The 23,191-nt window shown below is 44.4% G+C and overlaps 1 protein-coding gene across 1 annotated transcript; it reads right to left on the bottom strand.

Moving 5' to 3' along the window:
* Nucleotides 1-2,707: 2,707 nt before the first annotated feature.
* ERCC3 (ERCC excision repair 3, TFIIH core complex helicase subunit) lies at nt 2,708-22,420 on the bottom strand. The gene is made up of 15 exons (XM_075181109.1): nt 22,275-22,420; nt 20,931-21,133; nt 17,331-17,567; nt 16,302-16,351; nt 15,286-15,421; nt 14,469-14,633; nt 13,725-13,929; nt 13,140-13,454; nt 12,251-12,435; nt 10,170-10,372; nt 8,967-9,063; nt 8,670-8,787; nt 5,421-5,539; nt 4,256-4,411; nt 2,708-3,254 (listed from the first exon to the last, which is right to left on the bottom strand). The coding sequence occupies exons 1-15, from the start codon at nt 22,300-22,302 to the stop codon at nt 3,120-3,122; spliced, it is 2,352 nt and encodes a 783-aa protein (XP_075037210.1). The 5' UTR covers nt 22,303-22,420; the 3' UTR covers nt 2,708-3,119.
* Nucleotides 22,421-23,191: the final 771 nt, after the last annotated feature.

The following is a 23,191-nucleotide window of genomic DNA, read 5'->3' as shown; positions in this document are numbered from 1 at the left end:
ATACCAAACTTCAGCCCTTTCTGAATTTTTTTTTTCCACACACTAAGAATTTAGTAGGTCAGTGTATAACTCCGCCCAGCAGGTGGCGCTGCAGCTTGGTTTTATTTTTTCCACACACAGACAGACTAACACACGCCACTAGACATTTATATTATAGATATATATACATATATATATCCACTGTATAGAACAGGCCTGGACAACTTGCAGCTCTTCCGATGTCGTGAAACTACAAATCCCAGCATGCTTTTGCATCCGATAGCTGGCAGCGTATGCTAGTTGCCCAGGCCGGATATAGAACATGAGAAGAGTTACTGTGCAGTTTTGTGATCAGAATAAAAACGGACGTTGGGAGATATATCTGGACTACAGGGCTGTCAGTAACAGTTACAAACAACACATTCTCTTGCAGATCAGTAGTCTTGAACCCGGGATTTATCAAGGGGTAATTCCCGGGTCGCCTGCACTATGAATGGTGTAACCCGGGTTTTTGCATAGGGGGTAAGAGAATGGGAGGGAGAGGGAGAGAGAGAGATTTTTTTTTTTTTACCTTTTTCATATTCCAGCTTTCAGCCAATGAAAACTGCTCTGGTGATGACTCCCACAAATTGCCAGGGCACAGACTTGTGCAGTATAAATGGGGTCAACCCGGGAAATTCCCAGGTCTGAGGTGCAGTATGAATGGTGTTTCTGAGCTGGGGCACTCCGAGCCCCTGCAAAAACCCACCTTCAAAAACCCGGGATATTGCCGGGGCGGCAGTATGAAAGTGGTATTATAGATATGTATTGGACGTATCCTGCAGTGTCTGTTCGAGCAGAGCGGACCTAGACCCGTATTCAGGGCAGCACGGTGGCTCAGTGGTTAGCACTTCTGCTTCACAGCACTGGGGTCATGAGTTCGATTCCCGACCATGGCCGTATCTGTGTGGAGTTTGTATGTTCTCCCCGTGTTTGCATGGGTTTCCTCCCACACTCCAAAAACATACTGGTAGGTTAATTGGCTGCTATCAAATTTGCCCTTAGTCTGTGTGTGTTAGGGAATGTAGACTGTAAGCTCCAATGGGGCAGGGACTGATGTCAGTGAGTTCTCTGTACAGCGCTGCGGAATCAATGGCGCTATATTAATAAATGGTGATGATGATTCATCCACTCCTTGTTGAATACAGACGTGGGTATACCCAATTTACATGCATTTAAAAAAAATTTTCAAAAATGCACATTACATTTGCTTTGTGTCCCTTAATGAATCAGGCCCCCTTTCCTGATCATAAAGTCATTTTCTGATACCTGCGGAATAGAGAACACGGCCGTATATCTGCAGGATAGTGTGGGGAGAGAGTCAGACTAACAATCCAGAATAAAGTAGAATGAATTTGGAAAAGCAGTATCAGGAAAACTTGCAGTTTGTGAGAATCGCCCTTATTTTCGGGGTGCTTTCCTTTGCCCCTCTATCAGACAGATCTGCTTTTCCTCAGAGATACTCACTGTAGACAAAATGTCAACATATGATTCACAAGCGGAGACTTGGCAAATTACAGAAAATACTTCGTCCATTTGTCATTGGTGTCCTCCTGTCTGGCTGCGGGTTCATCACACCAGACAGCTCACAGAGCTGGTTGTACGCTGTTACTTTTATTATGTAATTTACTAGAAGTTCAAATACAATCAGAGAAGGACACAAAACCTCATGAAGAACGGACAGAACAACCGACCCACCCAGATTTAAGACATGCAAGTTTGTGGCAATCATACTACAAATACGTTGAATGTACAAACGTCAAACCATTTAGAGGAGCTTCATTTATTTTGTTGCCGTTTCTTTCTATTGCAATTGGCTGTTAACTTGTTTCAGAAATTCTAATGCTCTGATTGGCCCAACATGTTCTCATTGGCTAAAGTGATCTTTATTACAAAATATTAACTATTCACAAAATGTTGGCTTTTTTGTATATTCCTAAACATTACCCATCCTGTACCCTCTGCCTTTCTCGTATTACAAATTAGTGTCCGCATTGCCTTTTATTTCAGCCCTAGAGGTATATCAGAGGCATCACTTTTCCCTGACAGGCTGTTCTAAGTCAGTTTCGAATATATCTTAGGGGACCTTTCACAAGTTCCCTGACACTAGTATAAGAATGATGACTGCAGAGTGTGGAGGAGACAGACCACTCTCCAATATCCTGTATCCTTTGCACACTTTTATGGTTTTTAACAAATTAAAAAAGCGATATATTTTATTAAAAACTACAAAATATTCCGTGGAGACTTTGATAACTGCCGTGTGTGTCCGTGACTTAATTCTGTTTTAAATTCCACGTTGGTTGCAGTATCAAAATGTAAAAGAAAAATAATCCTGGCACGACCTAAAAATCACATGAAATATCAGAACCAGATGTGCAGCTGCAATTGGCATTCAGGTTAAATAGAAACAGAGCCCTCTGGTAGTGATCAGGGTGTGTGGGTTTGGTTTAAATCACTCAATGCAGAACGGACGCTGGCAAACGTCACTGTGGGCAGCACACGAGAAACACTATACAATATTTAAATGGGCTCAACAACTAGTGTTTTATTTAAACATCACAAAGGTTTGTTTACTGGACGGAGCGGTAAAATATAAATATATTTATTAACAGAACCAGACTAAAATAAACATATAGGATACTTTTACTTGAAAGTAAATATCAGAACATCTAAAAAAGACTCAATATTGGAATTTTATTATAAATTGTCTTTAATGTTCATCTATTTTTATTTTATTTTAAATAGCATAAAATAAATGTTCCAGAGCACTTTCAATGATCGGTGCTAATCTGGAACAAGTCACGGTTATTACATATTTCTTTGTTCGCAAAGAATAAAAACTAAACATCAAAGAGACAGAAAGAAACTATTTTGCTATTCCGGTGAGGAATATTCCCTCGTATCTGCATTTTACCTGCAGCCAAGTTTACAACAACACTTGACTAAATCTTACAATTAATTTAAGATTTCATCTGTACATTAGAAAAATATTAAACCCAAACTCCATTGAGTTGTAGCCATGAAGCGCGTCGGGTTGTCACACGTGAGAAACGCTGTTCCCTGCAAGTTCTATGAGACGGAGACGTGGGATCCAGGTTTCATTTCCGGAAGCGTTTGAAGAGCGGGTGTACGTGCCCTTTGTTACCTCCCTTATTCCGAGGAGCGTGATATTCCATGTAAACCGTGTCGTCTGCTCCAGACATAGAACCCATGGCCCCTACGCGTCTCGCCAACTGCGGGAAGAGATGAATCGTAAATGGACGGCAGGCTGTGAAGTTACTTATCTTTCTGCAGTTCCTTGTTCTACAGGAAACTAACGTGGTCTTAAATTCATTTATCCAAATATATCAGTTTTGAATGGTGTCTTAGTAATATTCCTGTGACCCGACATTACCGCTCAGTTTTGTTGTTGTTCGGATTAGGACACAATGCGGATTGTGACCTGATCATCATCAACATTTATTTATATAGCGCCAGCAAATTCCGTAGCGCTTTACAATTGGGAACAAACATTAATAAGACAATACTGGGTAATACATACAGACGAATCACTTTAAATTTGCGTACTGGCAGCTAATATGAAACCTTATAGCACTGTCGCCCTCTCGCCCCGTCTCGGTGTGTGCAGTGCATGTAGGCCCGTCTCATAACAGCTGGGTGACCGGGTGACTACACTATGTGAGCTGCTGCCACACGAGCACTTAGATGATTACTTTAGTAATGTGTAATTGTGTGAGGGTCTCAGTGATTGATCTATATGTACAGACAATAACATACTACAATTCTGCATTAGGCGACTCTGTTCTAACCGATTCCTCCTCCGATTAGTTAACCCAGGTACTCTATGCAGTTACTTCTGTCTATAATGTATGTTTTACAGCACAATTATAGATAGTGAGTTATAATGCGGGTATATGAATACAAGTATTAATAAAAGAAAATAAGTATTTGCAGAATCTCTAGAAGTGTTTTTTCTGGGAACAATTGAAGAGACAGAATCGTCATGTAACATACAGAGCGTGACTATCACACGTGTGGAAGAGACAGAATCGTCATGTAACATACCGAACGTGACTATCACACGCGTGGAAGAGACAGAATCGTCATGTAACACACAGAACGTGACTATCACACGCGTGGAAGAGACAGAATCGTCATGTAACACACAGAGCGTGACTATTACACGCGTGGAAGAGACAGAATCGTCATGTAACATACAAAGCGTGACTCTTACATGTGTGGAAGACTTGGTGCCGTACTCTCCAGCTACGATCTCTTCCTCAGCATCCAGATCTGAGGCCGCCAACACTTTCTGTAGAAGCAGCTGCTGGTCCTCTCTGGTGGAGAACGCGAGATCCTCCTCCTCCATCCCAGCCAGCTTTGTGATCACCTGCCCCAAACATGGACACAGAACAAAACACTTTATTGGACTAATATCCACATGCGCTAAGTATGTTATGTGAGGTGGACGGATAGATAGAACATTTGGGACAAAGATCAATGATCCCTATTTTAAGTAAGAATCAAAATAAACAGTTGACTAAACAATGTCTAGGTGCTCCTGTGTGATCCTGATACTAAGCAAACAACCCATAATGCTCCTGGTCAGGTATACAGACGCTGGTTAGTCCCAGTTACCGAATATTCCGGCTATGCGCAAACAGCCAATTTATCTACGGATCACCTCAATTTCTTTTTTTTATAAGGAAACAAATAGAGGAGAGAACACGGCGCTTTACTGCGGTTATGGAGCAGGAAACACGGTCAATACCGTTCATCTCATTAAAGAGACAGAACCATAGAAGACAAAACAAAAAAAACAACACTAATTATAGGGACACATCGGCATAAATGACAGTAGACGTCTGTACACCCCAAGATGTCACAATGAACAGTGGATAGGACGACGTGGTCTGGAAAGTCTGAGGTAAAGATATCATTAAGTAGAAGCGACTCTGGATGAGAGATCCGGAGCAGAGGTCGTTCTCCACCAACATTAATAGATGATATTTCTGGTGTCGCATCCGTCCGCTCCACACTCTAATCTAGGACAAGCCGCACTGCAGCCTTCTGATTACAATTGGACCAATGACCTGCACACGTTCATGAGAATGCAGCCAAATTAACTAGGAACCAGGAGCTCATCAATATGTAAATCAGGCCACAAGGACATTAGTGACATCACTTGTTCCTGACCAATTGACAAGGTCAGAGCTCACTTACTACTACGGTCCCTTAGTGCAGGTGTGGCCAACCCGTGGCTCACTAGGTGCTGTGAAAGTACAAGCCCCAGAATGCTTTGCTAGAAGATATCCAGCTGATAGCTGCAGGGCATGCTGGGGCTTGTAGTTTCACAACACCTGGTGAGCCAGGCCTGGCTCAGTGTCACAAACGCTTACCTTGAAGCTGTATCCCTGATCCACAAGGAATCTCTGTCTTTTGGTAGAATAGGCCATTTCCTGCGTGTCCTGAGACACCAGCGAGTAGAAGAAGGCGTTGTACTCCTCAGCCACCATTCCTGCACACAAATAAGAACATACAGCATTATACAGGGGCTCCCGAGCCTTTAAATTCCTTTATACCCATCAATATCAGATATCTCTTGAAATGATCACTCTACCCACCTTACACTATATAACCTAACAATACACAGGATATGCGGACACACATTACTGACGCACACACTTCTCTGCAGAACTTCCTGCACGCTAATCTCAGCTGATGACATCATTAACAAAGAACATTTTGGCCACTGCTTTGAAACGTCTGATTTGCTGTAATGTTTTTAGACTTGCAGGGATCGTATTCTAAAAACATACAGAGGAGGGAGGAATGTACGTAACTCCGCAGAGACCTCTGGTACAGTTACAGACATAATAGGATCGCTTGTAAGAGAGAAGGGTGGAGGCGGCGGACGTTATTTTCCTGACCCTTCCCGCAAAGCGCTGGGTAGTTTTTGTACTTCACGGGGGGTCTACACTGAAAGCAAAACTGGTGACCTGTTCTGGAAGGGATTATAACAAACACTGGAACAGAGGAAGATGCCCGGATTACTCACAGACCATGCATTTTATATATAAATTAAAAAATATATCTATCTATCTATCGGTAAAGGCTGGATTTGATGTGATGACAGGACGTCAGATCTTGTTTGCAACAATGAATACAGAAAGAGAGAGCAGTATTGCAGCAGTTTCCTATAGACAGAGGAGTGACGCATCTGCTCAGCGATCCGGGGACGGAGTAATCTGTAGCTGGTGTTGGGGATTTTATGAAGGTGCATAAATCAGACACAGGCAGCAGTAAGCCCAGCACAGGAATGAGAGAGCACAGCAGCGACAGGAGTGAATTATGCTGCAGATGGGGCCCAGGGGGAGCGCACTGAATAAAAGATCCCCCCCCTCCCTCCACCCCCACAAGGTAATGTTACAGGCCGTGAGAAATGTTCAAGCCAGTTCGCTGTATGTCAGTGAGTGACGGAACTGCGCAGTAACCGCAGCTCATCGCTGAACGTGGCCATTCAGAGCTGCGACTCTGCGTCTGGTACGGGGGAGAATTGCGTTTCCTGGTTTATCTGCACATTGAATTTCAGGCGTCACCACATCAATGTGATAAACAACAAGTTCCGTAAACAGTTCTCCAAGTGCTTGTCCCTCAAATCAACCAGCAGCTACTGCAGCTCAATCTCCTCAGACAGAAAAGGAGCAAAATAACAAAACAAACCGAGCCGGAGAGCGTCCAACAAGCAAAACCAAATGGTGACTTTATCTGTACAGGTTCCTGCAGGATTCTCATCTCCATCACTGGATTTCAGCAGCCCGGAGGGGACTCCGTAAGGGCGATGTACAGATAATCTACCTTTGATTTTGCTCATTGTACGCAGTTTAATTGTGTGTTACAAGTGATACAAGTTCAAAAAAATAATATATATTTTATTTAAACCGTATTACCAGCTAGGTTGTGTATTATTATTATTATTTATTTATAAGGCGCCACAAGGTTTCCGCAGCGCCGAACACAGTACAAACAATGGACAGTACAGGGAATAACAGTACAGAACAATAAACGAGTAATACAAAGACTTCAGATGCTCCAGGAAAAGCAAAAATATTGAGGTTGGAGCAGAAGAGAAGGTAGAGAGACAAGAGGGAGAAGGGCCCTGCTCATTAGAGCTTACATCCTAAAGGGAGGGCAACAGACAATCGGCACAGAGGGAGTCAGAGGAGGGGAGCAAGCGCACCCTTTTCAAAGGAGGATCCAGGAGATGAGAGCGAGCATGGAGAAGGGGTTAGGTGGAAGGCTGGTAGGCTTTGAGGAAGAGATGAGTTTTGAGTGCCCGTTTGAAGGAGCACAAGTTAGGGGATAGACGGATGGAGCGAGGGAGGTCATTCCAGTGCAAGGGGGCAGCTCGGGAGAAGTCTTGAATTCTGGAGTGGGATGAGGTTATTAGAGGGGAGGAGAGGCGACGGTCATTGGCCGAGCGCAGGGAACGGGCGGGAGTGTGGATGGAGAGAAGGTTGGAGATATAGGTGGCAGTAGATTGGGAGAGGGCCTTGTAGGTGAGGGTAAGAAGTTTGAAAAGAATTCGATAGGGGAAGGGGAGCCAGTGAAGGGCAAGGCAGAGAGGGGAGGCAGAAGAGGAGCGGCGAGAAAGGAAGATGAGCCTCGCCGCCGCATTGAGTATAGAACGAAGGGGGGGCGAGGCGAGAGCGGGGGAGGCCGGTGAGGAGAAGATTGCAGTAGTCCAGCCGGGAAATGATGAGTGCGTGGATAATAGTTTTGGTTGCTTCATTAGATAGGAAGGGCCGGTTGTGTAGCCCAAAACATTAAAACTCCACACCCTCTAGTAGATAAATGTTACCGGCTTTCTCCCTACCCAGCGGGATGAGCGAGAGGACCAATCAGAAGCTGTGATCAAGAGATCGCGACTTATGATTGTCCTTCCTTCTAACCCCACCGACCCACCCTCCAGTTGCACTTTTAAAGAGACGGAATTGATTGACCTAAAGACTCCAGCTAGGGAGAAGCTTACACAATTGTATCTACTAGATGGTTCTACAGCAGTAAGGCCCTGAATGTGCGGATACCAGCAGGGCAATTATAGTGCAGACAGTGAACGAGGGGTCAAAAAAAAAACCCTGTAGTAGCTGCAATCGTTCCTCTTTAATTTTCTGCACTTCTCCAGTCTAAAGGTAACAAACAAAACTTGTGCTTTTCAGATAGATCACATACTGGAGCTCCATCCAGTCTGTCCCAAGTGAAATTGTTCATAATGAGCAGACTCTCTCAACCTGTAGCTTGCTAGCTTTTGTGGAACTACAAGTCCCTGCCAGCCTCCTGGATTTGTAGAGTTGCAGCAGATGGCGGTGCCTCTTTTCATGACCTCCCATGATGTGACAATGACTGATATACATTGTGTATTGGTTGGAAAAATTCTTCAGGACTGAGTTAGTTGAAGAGAAATTTGGCATTTTATTCCCACGTGCAGGAACACAGCGAGATCACCACCAGGTCGTATAATTATACCTCCTCGTACAACGATGCTGCTAGTATGTCTGAGGGTTTATAAAACAACCTACAGAGGGGTGACGGCCAAATGAATCACCAGCAGACGCGGTGCCGCAGTCTATAGAAGACAGTGACGTTACCTTTCTTGGCTCTCAGCACACGCCCCAGGCGTTGAGCTTCTTGTCTCCGAGACCCCCCGTGCGATGAAATCTGGATCAGTACATTGGCTTCGGGTAAATCGAAGGACGTGTCTCCGACCTAAACCATACAACAAGTACTTAGTCTGGAACAGTCTTGGATAACATACTGATCGCTGGTCTACGCAGTGACCAGACGGATTGTCCTGGCCTAGGAACATGACAAATCTACTGCAAATCCTGATCGCCCCCTTAACACAACTTCATACCCGGCCAAATATCCTGATGGGGGTTACTCACCTTCGATATAAAGATGGTGTTAATTTTTGGATTGTGTTTAAAGTTTTGCAGAATTTGCATCCTCTCTCCTTGCGAGGTCGGACCGTAGATATAGGGTCTGAAAAGGAGGAAACAATATGAAACTGATGATCAATATTACATTAACATGACATCTACAGAATGTATATGGAGACAAATTACTGGTGTCCTGCATGAAAAAAAAAAAACACACTTCACAGCTATTCCAGCGGCACCGATATATTTTATATGGCTTGTTCTCAGTGATCCCAGACATTTATGTAGCCCAGGGTGGAAGTCACTCCAGGAAAGATGTAAACGGGACATTAAAATCACCTTAAGCTCATTCAGCAGAAGAACGACCGCATCCAATAACATTCCCTAATCGTCACTGTGGCTGATCTCTTTTCAGGCCGATTTAACATCGATTAAAAGATCGCTCTCATAAAGGATCCGTCTAAACTACAACTGTGCTGTGATAAGTACATTAACTGTCAGTTTGAAAATAACAACCAAAAATACAAGATAGAGATATTCACACGTACAATCAACAGCCCTCCTAGGACTAAACTCACTACAGCTCACAGGTGAATTGTACACACGAGGAACCTTCAGTCTTTCAAAGTTTATAGTTAAAGAGAAAATAAAAGGATAATGGGGCCATCAAAACACCAAATGGGAAAGCCCAGGGGTATGAGAAAAAGATGGCGAGGGATCAATGGCTACAAGCAATGGGAGGTCACAAAAAGAAGTGCACAGAGGTGAACTTAACTCTTAAATCATTTCTCTTTATTCGGTCGCACTACAGAGAGAAGTCTGAACCTTGTGTGAACATTGAGCTGGTGCAGAAAAGAGCAAGAAGATAATAAACAGAATCCAGCATGTCTGCCCAGCAGGAATGTACAACGTGAAAGAAAAGGGTTTTATTTTCCTATACGGTTCATTACAATACAACCGATTGCTGAGTTTCCCTAAAAACTGTTTTCCTAAAAAGAAAATTAAATTGCCTGAATAAATTGCTGGTGAAGTTCTCTACTATATTGTACATGACACAAAGAGACTGTAAGGGGAACAAGAGCTGCCCCTCCTCTGCCTCCAGGATTCAACAAGTGAGCTGAAGAACCCCCATCAAACTGGTCCCTAAAACAACAAAGCGGCCATTCACACAGCCGACCCTCCGCCTGATTGCCATGCAGGGCCACTTACTTGTTCAGCCGGATGGCGTACTCCTTCAGCGCAAACACGTTGTCCGCGAAGACAATGATCTTGTCATTCCTCCGCTCATGGAACTTAATCAGGAACTGGCAGGCTCGAAATTTATTTGGGTTCATGGTGTACAACAGAATTCTCTTCTTTGTTTTGATGGCGACGTATTCTCTGTAAAACTCAGGAGACATGGGGCACCAGACCTGGGGGGGAGGGGGGTGAGAGGGAGCAGGAGGTTAGCACGGCGCTCATTCTAAACACGCAGCGCGTTATTACGGGAGAGAGCGTGGGTGAATGCATGGTACAATACAAGAGCTGGGCACAAGGACGTTTTACCACGGCAACAGCCTTGTCCTGCGTTTGGGAATAAAAACGTCTTAATCATGGTTTGGCAGCTTTCATTTGGCAAACGGACTGAAGAAGTGAGGACAATGTTTCAGCAACATAGAAAGGACTTTAAACCAACAGAAATACAAATTGCACAGAGTGTAGAAGAAAAAGGATTTAGAAATCTTTAATTCAATTAAAAGATTTCCGTAAAATACTATAAATTATCCTTTTCATAGATGGACCCTGATAAAAACTGAGGGTAACAGACACAATCTATTTTTGCCATTACCTCCCAAATCTCTGAACTCCGTTTATTTATTTTTTTACAACGTCCCCGCCCCATCGACAGCTGGAACTTGTAGTTTCACAACACCTGGAAAGTCACAGCTTGCCAGGCCTAGTTTATACCATATGATGACTAAAGTCCAAGATTTCATTAATTTTCTCTTCCTTTTTTTTATGTGTGAGAGATTAAATATTTAAATAAGGCAAAAGGGGCGGAGAGGGTGCATTTATTTTGTGACAAAGCTCATTCCTAGATGCACCGTGTGATAAACGAAGTCACACATCCCATAAAGACAGCCCTGATTTCCCCTCGAGTCTCTGGTTTAATATAAGAGACACAACTGAGCAATAATTTAGGAGAGAAATGGAATAGTTTAAATGAATTAAGTGGGTGTGTTAAAGTGGATTTAGATGGACTCCGATATGACGCATTAACGTTCTCCAACTTTCGTAATCCGCAGAGCATCCACCGACCTGCAAAACATTTCCAAACAGCGGAGCGCGCGCACCTAGCTGGCCTAGTGAACGCACTTGTGCGCATAAAGTTGGAGCTGGGCAGGAAAGACGATTGCACTAGAAATATATAAACGCCTCATTCTCCTTCTTCCAGCATCTTTCCCGTTTAGCTGAAGCAGCCTGGACCTGGGTAGCAGAATCTATGGAGGCTACCTAGAAGAAGGTAGAGGCTGGACTCGAGGTCACGTGGCGCACTAACCTACCACTCAACATATCATAGACCTACGTATGATATGCAGGAGGTCGAAGGCAGACGGCTGGCGTGATCTCGCGCTCATGGTCAACAGTCATGAAGGGGTTGCAGATTTAATTCTCAGTATATATATATATATATATATATATATATATATATATATATAAACACATAGGGTAATTCGCAAAATGTGCAAAAATAAGTTCCCTGCAGTTTAAATAGACTGTTCGTATTTCTTGTTTATGTATCATTTCATTTTGAAATTATTATTTATTTTTTTTGCTTCCCTGCAGTGCATTTGTCTTTTTTGTTATCCTGCTTCTATTTTTGCAGAAATATGTCCTGAGATATGGGGCGCACGCATGGGAAAATGGGGGCTAGGTGCAAGAATGCTCAAATTGCCAAACACTTGCAAAATTAATAACATTAACATGTAATGAGGGCACATTATGTGTGAGTTCTTGGAATCCAGGTGGTGTAGAGCCAATTTCTCTCTGCAAAAGGATGTTTGTTTTTTGTTTTTTTAAGAGTGTTCAGGTCGTCATGTTACTGGTCTGTGTAACATACTAAACACGCTTATCCACCTGCTAGATTTACAACTATCTATCCACACTAATAGATAGCACCATCTAGTGGTTAAACACTGGAACTTTCCATCCAGCTCAGATTACATTTCTGGCAATAAATCTGAATCAGAAAGCATGACAGATTGAGGAGTGCAAGGATCATGTGATAATCTGGCCACGGAGCCGCTCACCTCAGCGCACTGCACCTTCGCGATGTACCCGTTGTTCTGCAGCTCCATCCAGTTGGCTTCATAAAGTTTAGGGCCAATGAGGAAATTCAAGTCGACGATTTTGTCATCTTCTCGGACCAGAGTGGCGGTGAGCCCCAGCTTGCAGTGCGCCTGAACGATGGTCAGGACGCGCCGGAACATTTTTGCTGCGAGATGTAGAGATCGGGATTACCATGAAATATAAAAGGAATAATCATGAAGATCAACATCCTCACTTAAACAATAAAGCAGACCTTTTGGCAAAAGGTGGGTCACTCTTCAAAGGGACATTATACGGAAACTTTAGTTATGCTGTAGTGACAAAATCTGACCACAAGAGGCGCTGTTCCATTCCTGAACTGGAACACAGCAGCAGACACCAGTGGGTTAATAATTTTCCTAGACATAGGACAAGAACTCCCACCGCAAAAATAGATAAAAGTCACTCCCCTCTCTTCGGTGACGGCTAGGGAGGGGAAATGTGCCATCAGCCATCTTCTGAGTTCAGGAAGGGAAAATTACAGTTAAAGTGGATTCATCACCTTCACCTAGAAGGCTTTCACTTAGTGGGCTAAAGAACGCACCCTATCAAATCACTAGGAACCAGAGCCTCATGAATATTAGCCGGGCCTCATGAATGTTAGCCGGGCTGTACCTGTGATGTCACTGGATCCTGGAAAATTGATAGGTTAAATATAAAATATAATAATTATATATATTTAATGGACGTAATCCATGCTTGTTCTTGTGCAAAACATGCTCTAAACCGGACGGTATTGCAAAACATATTCCCCACTGCCTTAATCTCAACTCATTTGACGGCAAAAGATCACATAAATCGCCCCAAATCTGCACTGTTGTGGTTATTTACCTGGAATAGTATGTACTTCATCTAGTATCATTAGACCCCACTCCTGACTCTTCATCCAATCCATCACTCGCTCGGCTTCCCAAGACCTCTTGGTCGTGTGTCCGAGCATGGAGTACGTGCTGATGGCGATGGAACAGCCGATTGGCTTGTCCTTGGCGTCAGATGTAAAGCGACATATCTGGCTGTCATCGATGGTGGACCACATCTTAAACTGCGCTTTCCACTGTTCCACCGATACGGCGGAATTCCCCAATATCAGACACCTCTTCCGGACTGTGCACGCGGCAGTGACCCCGACCAGAGACTTCCCCGCACCTGCCCAACAAAAGAAACAACAACTTACAAGTTGTTTCTAAAATCAGAGGAGAGGGAGAGAGGGAGAGAGGGAGAGAGGGAGAGAGGGAGAGAGGGAGAGAGGGAGAGAGGGAGAGAGGGAGAGAGGGAGAGAGGGAGAGAGGGAGAGAGGGAGAGAGGGAGAGAGGGAGAGAACGTTCTTTGACAGTCAGCGGCGGAGGGTATTTGCGGAAATCTTTCTACGTGAGCGACTAAGCAAAATACACATAAACCCCAGAATATGACCCTCACCGCAGGGCAGCACAATGACGCCAGAACGAGCGCGGCCATTGCCAAACATCTTGCGCAGGCTCTTCTCCTGGTACGGGCGAAGGACGGCGGTGGGCTTCAGGTCAATGTTAATGTCTGGATTCATGGTGTCGTTCCTGAAGTCATACTCCGCCAGCAGGGGGTACTCCATGCAGATACACTGCTTCTGGAGCTCCTCGATCTTTTCCTACACACAGGCAAAACAATGTAATTACCCGAGATACTAAGATCCATAGAGGACGTGGCCATAGACACTGAAGTGAACTTTAAGGACCCCTAATTTGAAATTTTCAGATAAGACCCATGGAGGTAAAATACACTGTTCAGGGTCACCCTGCCATTCACTGCAGTTCTGTTACACAGCACAGTATTATGTCCTCAACGCATTTACAGACATATTTGGAAGGTATTGGTCGTCCATGCAGCTATCCTGTAATGTTGGGTTATGGGCACACAGCGTATGATCCACATGTTCAGTTCCCTTCCAGACATTTGGGAGGAGGAGACAGAGTACAATAGACGCTCACAGGGATCACTGACGCATTAACAGAGGAACTAGTACTCTCGCTCTTGTTCTATCCTGGATCATGATGCAATTGAGTATATACAATGTTTAATGATACCTGTGAGCTACAGTCTACCCTTCGTAACCACTGCGCCCCAATGACCGTGTGGTACATGGGTGGATCAAATCGAAAACCCTTCAAGGTGAACAGAGAATATTACCTGCTTGACCTCAAACGACACCGTCTGCGTCTCCTCTTCCTCCTCCTCTTCTTTGTCCATTTGTTCATAAAACTCAAACAAGTCTGCAGGGACGTCAGTCTTCTCCTGGTTCTCCGGGTCCTGAGAGGTGGAGGGGCCACTGGCTGGATCACTTGTCTTGGAGATCTGGGAGGGATTCCAGGAACACACAGGTGAAGAAGCAGGTAAAGAGATACTTGCACAATATACACACTATGTAGGGCAAATGGTTGCGAGCACTGATATTTATTGTGTCCTCATGCTGTTATGGAGCCATCTTCTGATTAACACAGATCCTTCTACTATATAACTCTCAGTCTGTGGCTTCCTGCTGCCTCCATTCCCCTCCTCACATCATGTCACTGCCCCTGTCACATGCAGCCCTGTCCTCACTAACACATCACTCATATCCTGATATACTCTGTGCTGCTGGGGACCCTGCTCCTTCCACTATATAACTCTCAGTCTGTGACATCCTGCTGCCTCCATTCCTCTACTCACATCATGTCACTGCCCCTGTCACATGCAGCCCTGTCCTCACTAACACATCACTCATATCCTGATATACTCTGTGCTGCTGGGGACCCTGCTCCTTCCACTATATAACTCTCAGTCTGTGGCTTCCTGCTGCCTCCATTCCCCAATATAGAGAATGATGATGTACAACCCTATAAGCATTAATATCTTGTTTTGTTGAGTGCACTACAGCACTCAGCAATTTTTAAATATGTATTACATTGTATTGCACATATATACCAATAAGAATTACAAATCTAACTTTAAACAGACTTTTACTCACAGCAGATTTGCTTGTAAACGTCTCTGTAATCAGCTCAGTCTCCTCTCCCTCCTCGTTCCTCAGTCTGCAGCCTCGGATGACGGCGTCTTGCAGGAGATCCTGGATGACTTCTGGATGGGCACTCTCGACAAAGTACCTGCGGAGGTCACGGGATCAATACAAAAGACACAAACGTGTGGTGTCGGCACAATATAAAATAGCGAAGAACTAATCACATAATCCGGAATAAATGGAGGAGGTGGTACACCGAGAGATAAGTAATTGTTCTTAATAAAATCAGGTATCTAAATGTTGTACATCCTGCTAAAATACCTTCGGTATTATGTACAGATCCAGAATTTAAAATTTTAGCACGTGGAGCGACAAAAAAAGTGGCGCACCCCTAGCCCTCAATTTTATCCAAATGAACCTAAAATAGTCATAAACTGTGTCCCCCTTCAGTGGCCCCTATCGCACAACTCTAGTTACAGCCCTGATTATGTAACATTCGCTCTTGAAGTGAGCTGCCAATCCTAAAGAACAATAACATGTGATCATTCAGAGCCAATCAGGAGAGCTGCCCTGTGATGATGTCACAGAATGTTCCTCAGAAGAACACTGAGCACGCTCCTGCCAGCATATGGGCTCTTCTCGTTAAGGCTCATTAATATTCATGGCTAGGAAGACAGCTAAGTATATGCAGACACTATACAGCTGGAGCACAGCTAAAATGTTTGCTTTTATATTCTCTGCAAATTATCTTTTTTAGGGTGCCATTAACTGCAGATGATTAGTCCACTTTAAAGGAGATCACTATTTAATGTGCCCCTCACATGTACCTGCCCCCTCCTCTATCGACAAAGCAAATTGCAAGGTTTTCCCAGGACACTCAACATGAAGCCATTGCTACTTCTGTCTCTTTTGAATGCATAGTAATTGTAAGTTAGTTGTGATTGCCGACTATCCTGGTATGTCCATTCTTAAAACTTCACCCAACATTTTCTATATCTCCCAGGCAGAGAACGGGCTGGATTTACCTGTTATGTTTCAAGACCAACTTCACTTTTCCATAACTGACGGTGCAGAGCTGCAGGGGATAAAACAAAACAAAATATATAAGAGACATTAATAAATGGTGAAATAGAGATCTCCAAATAAGCTCCATAACGTGCTGTATACGGGACTCTCAGCTCAGGGCGACACATGTACAAAGCCTGCAATGCAGGTTTATAAAGCTGACACTCTAAGGGGGAGGTTTAATCCAGCGCTGTGTGTCTCCGGCACAGAGACATATCTTGTGCCGATGTTTGGTTGAAATCTCCGCTCATATTTCCTCGCACCCAAAAGAGGTACAAGGAAAATATGCGAAGCCTCCTTACTGTAATGGTCGTCAGTGTCCTGTGTCACCCCGTGCCCAATTGAATCACTCCCTAAGGGTCACTAAAATGTAATCACCTATTTGCATTTATTTTTGGTTAGATACACCTTAACAGAGTGTATCAAACAGTCCTCTGCTCTCAGCTTACAGTGCTTTTCATTGCAAATCAGTTGAACTGCGGAGGAACATAGTATATGGGCTACGTCGCCCTATCTGCATAAATCGCCCTGTTTTTTAAAGCACTCTATATACTGTGCTAGTAACATCAATAGATGTAAAACAGCTTTATTTCTCCAGTAATGATGCCATCACTTATACTTGGAGTAGCGATGTCACCTGTATCACATGACTCAATGTGAACGTGTTCAGAGATATATAACTGGCAATGAAGGTAAAACTAGCCTGGATATCAGGATCGACTCATACAAGAAAATTCCATTTTTTGCAAATGGAAACATACTAGACGTAATTATGTACCGCTAATAAGTGCCCTTATCCCCCTGCATCTCGTATTAATAATCTAAGAATAGCTATGTGCGCCAATGCAGTTCTTTGCAAGCCACGACCACACGGAGCCGACCACCGCCAATCACCCAAGGCGAACTCCTACGTAACTAGGGAAGAAGCATTTCAAGTACATTCAGATGTCGAAAACACATTCAGATACATCAGTATGCAGAGCGCTCACCTTGATAAACTGCACAATACCATCGGGGACCCCGGTTTTGCTGAGTTTCTGTAAATACTCAATGATGTCACTGGTCTGCAGCCCCACGCTGACAGCAGCATATAGCGAGTACGCAGTGAGTTTATATTCATGGACGTGCACAGGTCTGCAGACTGGCTCTGAGATAGCGACGAGAAAGTCCTGGGCGTACTTATACACCGGAGAGAAGGCTTCCAGGAAGATGTGTCCGTCTGGTGCCTGTGAACAGGAAAATATGTAGCAGAATGCAGCATTACGGACGTTATTTCTTCTGTAAACGGATGTTCAGGCCCTTCTCAAAGGAAGACATGAACTCAAATCAATTTGCGTTTCAGCATTATTAACACGGTTTCATGTAATGTAAGTCACCACCAGCTTTAAACACGATACTATCATTGTGTATCGTTTATACCTAGGGTACAGTAATCCATTTAGTAGAGGCAATAGCTGCACAACATTCTACACTTTCACTATTTTATTGCTGGAATAAGATGTTTTACTTTGTGGAGCTGCTACTGTAAGATCTGTAGATTTCTCCCCCAGGGCCTTTGACACTTTTTGATGTGCTGCAAACCAATGAGAAATTTAAATTAATTAGAACGGTCTGTAGTTTAGGCAGCCTGAGAAGAGTTAACGAAGTGACGAGAGCAAAGATATATCTGGGAGAGGCTGACTGCCGTACACCTCATCACCTCTGCACCCCATGCCTCATCATTCTTATGCCTTGACACTAGACTCCTGCCCTTGGCCTCCTCTTCCTTTGTCTCTCTACCACAGGCTCTGATCCTGTTAGCTGGACCCACACTCCTGGGCACAGGCTCAGCTTGCTCTGGTGCGTTCCGCACCCCTCCTTCTTCCCTTTTTTAGTATTCTAGTCTTCACTCATACCTCTCTGCCCAACGCACCTCTCCTCAGCTGGGTCGATAATTTATTTGCATTATGTTTTGTCTTTGCCCTTTAGCGTTTCATCCTTTGCTCTCTTTGGGGCATATTTAACAAATAATGATAGTGCACTTACTGTGAAATTCAGGTCCCTCTGTCCTCCGCATATTTAAGAAGGGTGCATCGCAGCAGATATCATGGATATCTGCTGCTTTGCATTCCTTTTCGATTTTGGGAGCAGTCACCATTCTATAGTATGGTGACTGCTCCCAACCGCAATCTAACAAGTTCAGAAAAAAAAGTTTTTTCCAGTAACTTGTCTTGATAATGTACGCCAGCGGAAGCATTATTATAATTGAAGGATTTCAGTGCTGTCAGCTCTGCTCCGAAGAGCAGAGCTGGACAGCGCATGTGTGGAGGGATCACATGATCCCTCCCGGTCACTCACCGCAACTATAGTTGCAGAAACAGCTGAGATGTCTGTGCGCATGTGCAGTTCTTTGAACTTCACATGCGCAATTGAAGTGTAAAGAAAAATGAAGAGGACCAGGAGGAGATCCGTAGACATCGCGTTCCGAAGAGGCGGGGTAAGTATGTTTTTTTTATCACAGAAACAGCAGTTTATCGGAACTGCTGTTTTAGTGCTGGGTTGTACATAAATGTGAGAAATAGTTCAATCCTTATTGCGATAAGGATTGAAAACTATTTTTCACTTTATGTGAATATTGATAAATGTGCCCCTTTGAACGGCACTGGGGACAGTTTGTGGCAAATTATGATATTATTAATAATAACCTGCACACTACTCTGATATAGGAAAATATATATTACGGATCAACTCCTTCTCTTTACAAAGTATCAATTGATTTATAAGGCGCCACAGATTCCGTAGCGCCAGACAAACGCAGAAATATAGATAAGACATGACTTACAGTAGTAAGTAAAATCACAAATATATGAAGCAGTTACACGCAAAAAGCACAGATGAGGGAGAAAAAAAAAAAAAGAAAAGGGACTCGCTCAGAATATGGCAAGAAACATGACAAGTGCATACGATGAAGACAGACAGTAGACCAACATGAGAGCCGTGAGAGCTTACATTCTACAGAGCAGCTTGGGTGGGGTTCCCATCAACAGACCCCTGTTATCTGGTAGCAGTCACTGCCAAGCTCTGCATATCAGGATAAGCAGCAGAGACAATCCGCGTTAAATGGCTCTCTCTCATCCGAGATAATCCAGCAGATAGGACAGGAGGTGCATAATGAATGTGGAACCTGGTTGCTGGTCACGGTTCCCGTTAGGCACTGTATTCAGTATGCACAGCCTGTCGCAGAACTTTCAAACTCCAGCACTGTCAGCCTTTACTGCTATTTAGACTGCACAGCGACTGTTATCAGGGGGATCTATTAAATGTAACGTGTTTCCAAATCTTAGATGATACTAAGGAAGATGACTTTAAAAAAAGCTCAGGATGTACTATACTCCTGATAAGCTGCCTTGAATGTTTCCTACGACCACTCCGAGCTGCTGGCGGGAATGTGGCCAGAGAGGTACGATGCTACATGTATGGTGGACCTGCCCTCGCATAGTTCCTTTCTGGAACATGGTTCTCACACTCAAACTCCGTGTCGGAACAACAGATCAATAAGGACCCCTGGTCATTCCTTCCCTCTCGCCCTATTCCTGATGAGAGCACGCCTTCTAATAAGTTTATCTCCCATATCCTGGCAGCTGCTAAATCCCTAATAGCAAAACATTGGAAAGACCCTAGGGCTCCCTCTATGCAGGAATTACGGTCCTATATAGGGCATATCGCAAGCATGGAGAGTATAACGTGTTACCTTCATGATAAATCATAATTTCAATAAGGTGTGGGCCCTGTGGTTTTTACTAGAAAGCCGTAGCTGCCTATCCAATACGGATCCCCCTCCTGCAAATGGAATGTAGCTCTTGGGCCGCCTCCGGATCCCCTAGGCTGGATATGGTGCGCTGCTGGTGAGTAATGTTTGTATGCTAGTTTTCTTTTTGGTAGTCAATGTAATTGTGTGGCTTAGCTTTTCCTAGCAATATTCCAAGTTTGCTTGCTTATTTACTTATTAGCTATATTGTTAACAGTAGTTGTGACTTTCTACCTCCCACCCCTCCTTCCTCTTTCCTCCTCCTCACCGATATAAAAATATAAAACATAGAAGAGACATCTTGAATATTAATATTTTTATGTCAAACGTGTTGATTGTATTTTTCCTGTTTCCTCTTTATTTAAAGAGTTTAAGAAAAAAAAAATAAAGCTCAAGATGTTTAGTGGTAGTTAGTGATCACTTAATAGTTATATTTGGAATGGAAATTAAAGGAACATGACAAAGTTTTTAGACAAATATTTGTCTGGCTTAAGAACCATGCAGTTGGTTTGTGACAATATTATAAAAGCCAGGAATCATGGCCTTGGAGCGAGGTATACGTTGTGTGACTGCATGGTAATCTGCAGCAATGCGGGGAGATTGTCAGATCCACAGTGAGATCCCATCACTTGGCACGTGCCCAATCTATGACAACTGGCAACCCATGCGTGATTATATAGCGCACAGACCAAGCCATTCCACAATCTAGCGAAACTCCCTCATCCTACGGCGTGCAGCCGTCTCATCTACAGATTCTCACCAATTATACATGATAAAGGAATCACTAACGCAGGATACCTACCACCCATAGTGGACGGGAAGAGTGGTCACCTTTCAGGGGCATTTGTACTCTATAATCCTTGGCTCCGTATTCATCGTGCTTTGTGTCCGCTTCATCCACCTGCTTCCCTGCGGCAGAGGGCATGGCTTCCTGGTCGGTGCCCGGCAACTCATCTTCATCATCTTCTTCCTCATCATAGTGACGCTTTCTGAATTTTTTCTTGTCTGTAGTAAAGAAATGGACGAGATGCAGCTAAATTCATCAAGTGGCGCAAATTCCCATTCCTATCACCCACCCCCGCTATAATGCAGCAACAATAAAGGGGTGAATAAAGTAATGTGTGAGCCAGTCTCACTCAGATCGGCCCTTCCTCCCCTTTGTTTTCATGTCTGTATTTATTTTGTCTACCCTGTATGTCCCTGTTTTATGTATGTCCTGTTTTCCCTACTGTACAGCGCTATGAAACAAGTGGCGCCTTACAAATATACAATAATGTAAGAGTCAGCTAGGTCTTTTAAGGAACAAGGAAACATGTGCACATATTGACAACAATAGAAAAGACAAAAGAAAATGGCCATTAGTTTTAGGGAAATTGACTGCTTGGATCTGGGGGTCTTCCTACCTACATCCAGTTGGATTTAAAATCCCTGCCAGATCACACACAGGACACAAGAATATAGACCCAGATGTCAATACAGACACAAAGCCACAATAAGAACACTAAGCACACAGCGCAGTCAGATGACAAGCCATGACACACTACGATGTACAAAAATATTCTGTTGTGGAACTACAAGTTCCAACATGCACTATCAGCCTCCAGTGTGGAATCACAGGCTCCAGCATGGCCTGTCAACCTCTGCTGTGGAACCACAAGTACCAGCATGGACTTTCAGCCTCTGCTGTGGAACTACAAGACCCAGCATGAACCATCAGCTTCTGGTGTGGAACCACAAGTCCCAGCATGAACCATCAGCCTCTGCTGTGGAACCACAAGTCCCAGCATGAACTATCAGCCTCTGCTGTGGAACCACAAGTCCCAGCATGAACCATCAGCCTCTGCTGTGGAACCACAAGCCCCAGCATGAACTATCAGCCTCTGCTGTGGAACCACAAGTCCCAGCATGAACTATCAGCCTCTGCTGTGGAACCACAAGTCCCAGCATGAACCATCAGCCTCTGCTGTGGAACTACAAGTCCCAGCATGAACTATCAGCCTCTGCTGTGGAACTACAAGTCCCAGCATGAACCATCAGCCTCTGCTGTGGAACTACAAGTACCAGCAGGAGTCTGTAGAACATACCAGGACCCCTGGAGCTATACCTGCCTCAGAGTAACCCCAGGCTGGTGCTATATCTGTCATACCTCTGTCAGACTTGTCCTTTCTCCCCATGGCTAGCCCCGGCTGTGTCCCGCTCTATAGGCCGGGACAGGAGACGACGCAGCTCACAGGCCGCTCAGCCTGACAACAACTAAACAGACCGACATAGCCGCAAACCCCGCCCCCCTTACAGCTGATTGGCTGCGGCTGCTACTTCCATCATATCAAAGGGGAGGTACGCATAATGTCACCAGCAGCGGAAAAGAGGGCTGACCAATCAGCAAGAGGAGGCGTGGCTTGGAGTACGGATCATGTCATCTGGCTTGTAGTTTATTTACGTACAGCATTCATAACAACGCATGCGCAGCGGCAGCAGAGTGAGCCTCAGGTAATGTGCGCATGCGTAGTGGCAGGAGATTGGGCTCGGGCATATAGTCCTATTTCAAAGCTCCCAACATCATGGCTGGAGGGAGGCTACGGTATATGGTGGTGATATATGCATGAAACCCAAGAGCAGGAGAGCAGGGTGCGTTCCTCAGTACTCCTATTTCATTTCCCACCCACCCTGTCCTTTAAAACTCCCCCCACGTCCCTTATAATCCTGCCACCCCCTTACTGCCCCAAAGCACCCCTGCGTTCCCCTTATCCACATACCTCTTATCTCCCCTGTATATTCTCCCGGGCTGTCCCACACTGGAACCACCTCCCTCGCTCCATTCGTTTGTCCCCTAATCTGAGCACCTCAAAAACCCATCAGTACCTCAAAGCCTACCAGCCATCCACCCAACCCCCTCACCTCCCTGTTCACGCCCCTCCCTTTACGGTATAAGCCAGGGCTCCCCAACAGTGCAGGTTTTCCATATCTCCTTGCTGGAGCACAGGTGTATTCATTACTGACTGACACATTGTAACAGATCCATTTTCTCTCCTAAATCATCACTGCACCTACTATGGTTGGCGC

The sequence above is a fragment of the Mixophyes fleayi genome, chromosome 7, assembly GCF_038048845.1.
Source record: "Mixophyes fleayi isolate aMixFle1 chromosome 7, aMixFle1.hap1, whole genome shotgun sequence".
NCBI lineage: Eukaryota > Metazoa > Chordata > Amphibia > Anura > Limnodynastidae > Mixophyes > Mixophyes fleayi.
The sequence above is the reverse complement of the archived record's forward strand: the minus strand, read 5'-3'. Positions and strand labels throughout refer to the sequence as shown.

Excerpts from the sequence above, each read along its gene's own strand:
- ERCC3 (XM_075181109.1), bottom strand. The coding sequence starts at position 22,302 with ATGGGGAGAAAGGACAAGTCTGACAGAG. Across the intron at positions 12,436-13,139 it reads TGAAGTACATACTATTCCAG|CAAAAATGTTCCGGCGCGTC; the intron begins GTAAATAACCAC and ends TACATCTCGCAG. Across the intron at positions 4,412-5,420 it reads ATCAGGGATACAGCTTCAAG|GTGATCACAAAGCTGGCTGG; the intron begins GTAAGCGTTTGT and ends TGTTTGGGGCAG.